The following is an 8,130-nucleotide window of genomic DNA, read 5'->3' as shown; positions in this document are numbered from 1 at the left end:
GCTGGGATTAAAGGCGTGCGCCACCGCCCGGCCCACATAACATCTTTTAAATTAAAAAAAAAATTAGCCGGGCATAGTAGCACACGCCTATGATCCCAGCATCCAGGAGGCAGAGGCAGGTGGATCTCTTGTGAGTTAGAGGCTGAGGCCAGCCTGGTCTACAGAGTTCCAGGACAGCCAGGGCTGTTACACAGACAAACCCTGTCTCGAACCACCCCTAAAAGAGGGGGGTGTTAGTCAAATAATTTTCTAATAGCATCACTATAGAGCTAACAAGTGCTGGAGAAACTGAGAAGCATCACTTTAGTTGAAATGATGAAGAAAGCTTTGTAGAAGTAGTTTAAGATTTGATAGGTACAGATAGTAGCAGGGCATTCTGGGAAGGCACAGGAATCTAAATGAGGACGTGGAGAAGCAAGACACCCAGAGCAGTGAATAATCCATTTTTCCATCAGGGAGTCTTAGAAAAACAAAACGAGTCACCCCGAAGAGACAGAAGTAAGCCTAACACCCTATTGAAGGTGGCATACTATGTCGACAGGCAGTGAGGGCCAATTAGCTCAAGGCTGCTTCCTAGGATTCTCTCTGACATGCAGCTAGTAGTCACTCATTTACTTCTTCCCCAGGAATCGTGTGATTTCTGGGCTACGGTGAACACAAACTGAGATTCTACTCCGCAAGTAGGAGCAGCTTTGTGAAGGTCCACACCAAAGTCCAATGCTTCACAGATAACACCAGCATTTTAAGACTGCTTTCTCAAGGACCCATCACTAAACTGAACACAGAAACCACTTCTGGAATAAAGAAATGTGGTGGCTGCAAGCCGGGAACCCTGACATTGCAATCTATTCAGCGCCATCCTATCTGAATGCCTGCAGCAAAGTGCTGCTGTAACCCCCGGGAACAGCGGATGCACCATCACCGTCTGCCCGGCACTATGAGAAGGCAAAGGCAGTAAACACATCCCAACACCACTTTGGTTAGGAAAAGAATCAGCCATTCCCATCTTCGTTTGATTTACTACGGCACTGCAATTGCTGGGTTCTTTGGCCCGTCTGCTAAATACTCGAGGGAAATAATCTGATTAATATATCAGATCCCAGGGCCTCTTAGTGCTCCGCTGACATCCGAAACTGTGTAAACGGAAATTCGTCCAGCTTCTTCTTCACCCACGTAGCACCAGAAACCGAGGGACAGCCACTTTATTTTCTTAAAAGCAAGTACTAGAAGACCCAAATTCTCAAACAAAAAAACCATCTCTCAACCCTAGATTTCTGAGATGAAATCTGGTTCTTTCCCAACACTCTCAGCATCTGTTTACATTCTAGCTGAGTATTACCTTAGGCCTGTCGACTGTCCATCAACCTCCCCTCCAACTCTATCCAGGAGGGATCCCCGTCACGTTTGACCTGCGGATGGCTGTGGGGCCTTAGGGTTCCCGACCACCCGGGGCCGGTGCTCCCGCACCCAACTCGGCAGGCTCAACTCCGGGGGTCGTCAGCAAGGCTGGAACGCGGCCGTCTCCCGCGCTGCTGCGAAGGCAGCACTCCGGGACTGCTGGGCTCCGACCGCGGCGAGCAGCCCCCCGAACGGAGGCGGCGCGCGGTGGGAGGGGCCGGAAATGTTTACCGCGGACTTGACGGAGGGCCGGGCGGTGAGCAGCGATCCAGGGGCGGGCCACTCCCGGGCAGTCCCCTCCAGAGCCTGCAGGGCCCGCGCCCCGCCCACCCGCGGGACACTTACGGCCTGGCTGGCTGCTCTGCTGGGGGCCGCGGGCCCGGGCGCTACATCCCGCGGCGTTGGAGGTGGCCTGCGGCCGAGGGGCGCCCGATCTTCAGCGCCCTGCCCGCGCCGGAAGGGCCGCGCGACCTCACGGCGTCACCTCCGCAGCCGCGTCACCTTCCCGGCGCTACCTCGCCCCTCCGATCCAGGCATTCCTGCGCGTGCCAATCACCCGCGCGCTACCGCGCTCGCCCCGCCTCGCCTCTGTTCTAACCAATAGCTCGCCCGGGCTGTCGCAGCTTGGCCTCACATTGGCCAACCGCAAAAGCTGCTTCTCCGACCACACACACTGGGCGCGTGACGGAAAAGGGAGCCGGGAGAATTAGAGCGCCTGGGAAGGAATGCTGAATTTCCCACCCTACTTCCTGGCTTTTCAGCTCGGAACACTTTTTTTTCTCCCCTCGGTGTTGGGAATTGAATCTCTGAGCAAGCCCTGTACCATTGAACTACACCTCTAGCACCGAAACACTTCATTTTTGTTTGTTTTTTTTTTTTGGTTTTTCGAGACAGGGTTTCTCTGTGGCTTTGGAGCCTGTCCTGGAACTAGCTCTTGTAGACCAGGCTGGTCTCGAACTCACAGAGATCCGCCTGCCTCTGCCTCCCGAGTGCTGGGATTAAAGGCGTGCGCCACCATCGCCCGGCTTTCATTTTTGTTTTAAGAAAAGATTTAATTCTGCCACCCAGGTTGGGCTCGTACTCGCGGCAATCCTCCTGTCTCAGACTCTCAAATGCTGGGATTACAAACTTGCGCCACCATACACAGTCCCGAAACTCTTCATTTTTATATCCATTTTCCTAATCCCTCCCTTTCTTGCTTCTGTATGTTATTTATGGAATAACTACCATAAGTATGGCATTCAGCTGGCTTGAGTTTTGGTTCCTGTTATTTCTCAGAAAGGGAGAAGTTGTTTCAAACAAGCCTAGCTTGACGATTTTCAGCTCCAACCCATGTTCCCATGTGACCCAGAGGGCACACCTGGAAAACAAGATAGGGTGTATTTCTCTGCCGCAAGTAAACAACATAGAATTTAGGGACTGTCCATTTTCCTTCACTCCAAAGAATGATGCACCTCTAGTGCGGTTCTAGATGCTGGGAAAGGTATGGATGCTAGGTGGATGTCCCAGGAGAGCGAAGTCGATTTTGTTCTGGTTAAAAGTATGGTCTCCGGGTTCACGTACACCCCGTTTCCTTTCCTAGCCAGCCTTCTCTTTCACTCCGGCTTCTGTACCGGATCCTTCAATGCACCGCCCTTCCCTCACCACCTTCCAAAAGATCCAAGCAGTTTACAATGCTCAGTTCTAGGTTTGGCTTTGGTGGCAGATAATCCCAAATTCAGTTTCAGGCTCTGCCATCTACTGACCGGCTGTATTTCCTTTAGCAAATCCTTAATCTTCAACTCACAGGATTAGCATGAGGATTATATTGTGCAATGTAGGCGGAATTCTTAGCATGGCACCTGGTACATGTCTGTTACAAGATGTGAATTCTTCCTCCTCTGGCTCTTTCTCCGCTCCTTCCTATGTGGATCCTATACTTCTGCAGTAGTGTCGATCACTCTGTGTTGAGATGATCTGCCACTTGTCTGTTTAGACTTGGAAGAGTTTGGGGGAGAAAATCTACCACCATCCACTCTTGGTCATGGCTGTAACCTCAGGATACTTTGAGTGCTCACATAATGGGTCCTTAATAGATGTTTGCAGTCATTTCTGCACAAAACAAGGACTAGTAAGCTTCCATGCAGGAAGCTCTTTGCTGGGCTGCTTCACTAAGATCAACCATCCTAAGCAAGAATTTCCTTTCCGAAGGTGAGGTAGCTCACAGAACAGTGGTGCATACATACTATCTAATCAAGATATATTAGATGGAATATCACCAATAGGATTTACCGAAGAAATCTGTTCTCTTGCCACTAGGGTGTGTGAGCAAGTGTGTTTTTTTTGTGTGTGTGTGTGTGTGTGTGTGTGTGTGTGTGTGTGTAAATTATGAGGGTCTCATAAATCTTCTACCAGGAGCCTAAGAGACAGACACCCAGTTCCATGCAGAAAAACAATGTTGTGAGACTGGAAAGATGGCTCAGCCATTAAGATCACTGACTGTTCTCCCAGAGGACCTGGGTTCAATTCCCAGCACCCACAGTTCTCAAAAGTCTGTAACTTCAGTTCCATGGGATCTATGCTGTCTTCTAGCATTCTCTGGTACTGCATGCATGCAGTGCATAGACATGCATATAGGCCAACACCCACACATACACAATAAAATGGAAAAAAACAAAACAAAACACCAAACCAAAACTGACCTTCCTACTGAATCCCAACCATTGTTTTCTCCCAATGAGACTAACAAGGAAGCCACAGTGCTGCCTTAGTCCTATCCTGGGAGAAGTGAGGAGATTGAATCTTGAGTTCTCAAGCATAGAAGGCTATTTAGGACTGATGGGCCTGGGAGAGGCCAACTCTGTCCAGTCACCAAATCTGTTCAGAGCTGGTGATGTCAGGTTACTTTTTAAAGGGGCAGATGTCCCTTCCAAATGGAAAGACAATACTTTGTTTTGTATGCTGGGCACTCTGAAGGATAAATAGCGTGAAGGCAGGCCCACAGAAAGAGGGGAAGACTGACCAAATTAAAGGACCTCTGGGAAGGCTATCTACACTCTAAAAGTCCCCTCTAACTGTGTTTTCTCCCCCCCCTGTCTCTAAAGCCTCCAGGGAAGACTTGGACTCTGGCTTTGCAGGACAGTGGCAGGAATAAGCCCTGGGTCTGGTGGCAGCTCACATTTCCACACACGGCACAGCTCCTCAGAAGCTCTGTAAAACACCCAGGAGAGCCTGTGCTGGGAGCCCTTCCCTTCCAGTGTCCTCAGGCATCGGGAGACAAAGAGCCCAGACACAATGACTCCTTGAGATCATCAGGGCTTCAGCTCCATTTATTTGAACAACCAGAGATTCCTTGTACAAGCAGCAATCTTAAGTTGTGGGTAACCATTTCACTCGAGCCCAGGCAAGGACTGAGAGATACACATGCAAATATATAATAGTAAGACCGTATCTCTGAGGGTTAGAATTCTGGGAAATAATTTCATTCCTTCAGTTTCCGTAGGACTATGTCTATAAGCCCACTCAACCTGGACTCGCATAAATAGTAGGTGAAGTGCTGAATAAATGTCCATTTCCTGTTCCTTTCATCACAGACACTAAGAAGGTGAGCCCATGGTGCTCTCAGGAACTAGCCAGCTTTATGGCAAGTGTGCACGCTCCCTTCTTCCTGGCCCTACAGAAGAGACTGCTCCTTGTGAGCTTCATCTAGACCTTTTATCACATGGAGATTAGGGTAAGGGAGGCTTCCTGGAAGTGACTCAGCCTTAGCTAGAGGAGTGTCGTTTCCGCAAGCAGCCAGGTTCCAGGATGAGATGCGAAAGGCTGATGCTCTTAGCAAAGGCACTAGGTCTCATGGCGGTCAAGAACTGACTAGGGACCACTGCACACATGGGGTCAGGGAGGCTTTGATATGCTCAGTAGGTGAATCGCATCTTTTGGGAATAGCCGAGCTTATCCAAGTTCGGGTGGCAGGCCAGCTGTACCATTGGTGGTGGCCCACAGAGCAGCAGCAGCACGTCGTCTGCGGGAGCGGGCAGGTGCTCCTGGATCATGTCAGCAGTCACAAAGCCCTTGCTGTAGGGCCAACCTGGAGTAGAGGGAGAGGAGAACAGATACTTCCGATCCACATCAGCAATAGGCTGTGACGCTTCCAGGACAGACCCCTGAGAAGACCCAGAGGGACTCCTGAGAAGGTCTCAGTTTACAGCAGCAACTATAGCTACATCCCTGCCATTCACCTGAGAAACAGGAGCCCGAAGGAAAGGACCAGGAGATCATTTGTCTGTGCTCACAGATTTAGGATTCTGGCAGTGCCGGGATGGTCTGTTTTACTCAAACCAGAACTCACAGAGGGGCAGGGATGTGGCTTGTTTAGATAATAAGGGACTAGCTAGATATTCAGAAATGACAAGATACCTTCTGGAGGATGGTCCAGAGTGAACCAGAGCTTAAAGCGGTTAGGATATTGGGCCTGCAGTTCCTCTAGGTCTTCCCGCAAGATTATGTCCTTTTCAGTCTGAAATGCAAAGAGTCTTTGAAACCTCAGGCCCACATCAGAAAAGTACTTTGCTATGACAACCTTCCATCCAAGAAGGAAAGAGAATACTAAAGGCATGCTTGAGTTCTAGGAAGAGTCAAGGCTTGGCAGGAAGTGACCTTCATTTACACATTACAAAGGGATATTTGACCAAGAAGGTCCAAGTTCCTATGCTCAGCGTGAGACACCTCCATCTTCTCTTGTTTCCCTGGGGGCCAGAGATGAAACTGGCTTAATACTAGGCCCCTTTTTCTTTCTTTCTTTTTTACAGTCATTATTTTTATTTTATGAGTGTTTTGCCTGCATGAATGTAAGTGCATTGCATTGGCACCCATAGCCCCTGGAGCCCAGGAGAGAGTGTCAGATCCTGTAGAGCTGGAGATAGAGAAAGTTGTAAGCTGCCCTATGGGGACTGTAAACTCAATCTGCATCCTCATCTTTCTAGTCCTCCTCTTTCTTTCTTATTGTGATGGAGGCCCCTGTATTCACGGAAGGGCTTCTGGACAGAGACTAGAATAGGCACCGAGCCAGTTCCCTCTCTCAGTCCTGTCTATCCACACAGCCAACCTTAGAGTCCTGGGACTGAGAAAAGCAAACCAACCTGGTTGGCAAAAAGCAGAAAGCACTGGGTTGGATCTTCAGGGACTTTCAAGATGGCCCGGATCAGCTGCAGCATTGGAGTAATTCCTGCATGAGGATAACCCCATGGTGAGATGTGCCGGCTGGAGAGACGTGTTCTCTCTGCTTTGTCCAGACTTCTTTGCTGACCAACTGTCATCTCAAAGCCTATCACTTACACCCCGATGTTTTCCTGCTGTATCTAATCCTCTGACCTCCACCTGTATATTCACCAGGACCTACGTTTCTGGAGCTTAATATTCACATAAGAACATAGTGTAAACTGGGCGGTGGCAGCACACGCCTTTAATCCCAGCACTTGGAAGGCGGATCTCTGTGAGTCTGAGGCCAGTCTGGTCTACAGAGTTCCAAGACAGCCAAAGCTACATAAACTCTGTCCCGAGTCCTTCTAAGGAGTCAATCTAAGACACTTGCCCTGAAAGTCCCTTGGAGGTAGGAGTACAAGCACTATAGATTAGGCCTGACATATATGGTAGCACATATCTTTACTTCCCAGCACTCTGTCTTGTATCCATGAGGACAGAGTGGGTTCTGGGCCAACTGGAGCTACATAACATAAGATCCCACCAAAAAAAAAAAAGTCATAGGTCACTACGGTCCCTTCTGTTTCAGTGATAAGAGTTATGGAACACTGCTTATAAAGGGTAAGAATAAGTTCTTTGGAATCAGGCAAAGTCAGATTTGAATCCTGTCTGTGACCATTACTAACTAAACCTGTGGTAGCCAGGTAGTAGTGGTGCATTAATCCCAGCATTTGGGAGGCAGAGGCCAGACTGGTCTACAGAATGAGTTCCAGGTCAGCCAGGGCTACACAGTGAAACCCTGACTCTAAAAACTAAAACCAACCAACCAACCAAACAAACAAACAAACAAACAAAAAAACCTGTGGAAACCTAAGCTCTAGGAATCTCTAATTCCTCATTTGCAGATGAGAAAGGCTCACAGTTACCCACGTATAGATAGCAGGTATCTAAGAGTGGTACTACAGCACTCTTGTTTTTCTTTGGAGATAAAGAGGCTTGGATCTAGGACGGTGAGCATGCTAGGCAAGTGTTCTTCCCCCACTGTGCTCACTAAACTGTCTGGGCTTGGCTAGAACTCTGTATTTATGGATGTAGCCTAGGCAGACTCTCAACTTTGTGAGCCTCTTGATTCAAATTCCAAGTATCTAGAGCTACAGACCTGAAGGGCCAGGCCTGGTCTTTTCTCCCCATTCTCACCCGTTTCTCTTAAAGTCATTAAACCCACTCAGTTTGTGGAGAACGCTCCTGCTTTATTGCTCTCATTCTGTGATTTTTTTTTTTTTTGTTTCTCCTTGCTTACGATTTAAGCTACTGGGGAAGTCTAGGCAGTGATGGGGGGTGTGAATGATGGTGGTCCCTTGATTAGGCAGTGATGGGGGGGGGTGAATGATGTCGGTCCCTTGATTAATAGCTAGTCCTCTATTACAAAGCCTGAGATCATGTCGGAATCTGCAAAGCAAACCCAACAACGCTAAGCAAAACTGTCCCCCCAAGGGATACAGACCTGTCCCTCCAGCAAAACTGTCCCCCCAAGGGATACAGACCTGTCCCTCC

The 8,130-nt window shown here is 49.0% G+C and overlaps 2 protein-coding genes across 3 annotated transcripts in view; both read right to left on the bottom strand.

Moving 5' to 3' along the window:
- The window catches only part of Adipor1 (adiponectin receptor 1), a 21,603-nt gene extending 19,720 nt beyond the window's left edge, over positions 1–1,883 (bottom strand). Inside the window, exon 1 of one of the 2 annotated variants that reach the window (XM_005348378.2) lies at positions 1,744–1,883. The gene's annotated coding sequence lies outside the window, so the exon portion shown is untranslated. Of the gene's footprint in view, positions 1–1,339; positions 1,720–1,743 lie in introns of those variants that run through there. The other variant, XM_005348379.3, reaches the window with a different exon arrangement.
- A 2,796-nt stretch (positions 1,884–4,679) lies between these two features.
- LOC101980316 (NADH-cytochrome b5 reductase 1) overlaps positions 4,680–8,130 on the bottom strand; it is a 6,236-nt gene continuing 2,785 nt past the window's right edge. Inside the window, exons 7-9 of the mRNA XM_005348377.3 lie at positions 6,516–6,601; positions 5,794–5,893; positions 4,680–5,464 (exon numbers count right to left, since the gene is read on the bottom strand). Of these exons, the coding sequence (XP_005348434.1) occupies positions 5,292–5,464; positions 5,794–5,893; positions 6,516–6,601 (359 nt within the window). The 3' untranslated portion in view covers positions 4,680–5,291. The remainder of the gene's footprint in view (positions 5,465–5,793; positions 5,894–6,515; positions 6,602–8,130) is intronic.

This window comes from Microtus ochrogaster, chromosome 6 (genome assembly GCF_000317375.1).
Source record: "Microtus ochrogaster isolate Prairie Vole_2 chromosome 6, MicOch1.0, whole genome shotgun sequence".
Taxonomy (NCBI): Eukaryota; Metazoa; Chordata; class Mammalia; order Rodentia; family Cricetidae; genus Microtus; species Microtus ochrogaster.
The sequence above is the reverse complement of the archived record's forward strand: the minus strand, read 5'-3'. Positions and strand labels throughout refer to the sequence as shown.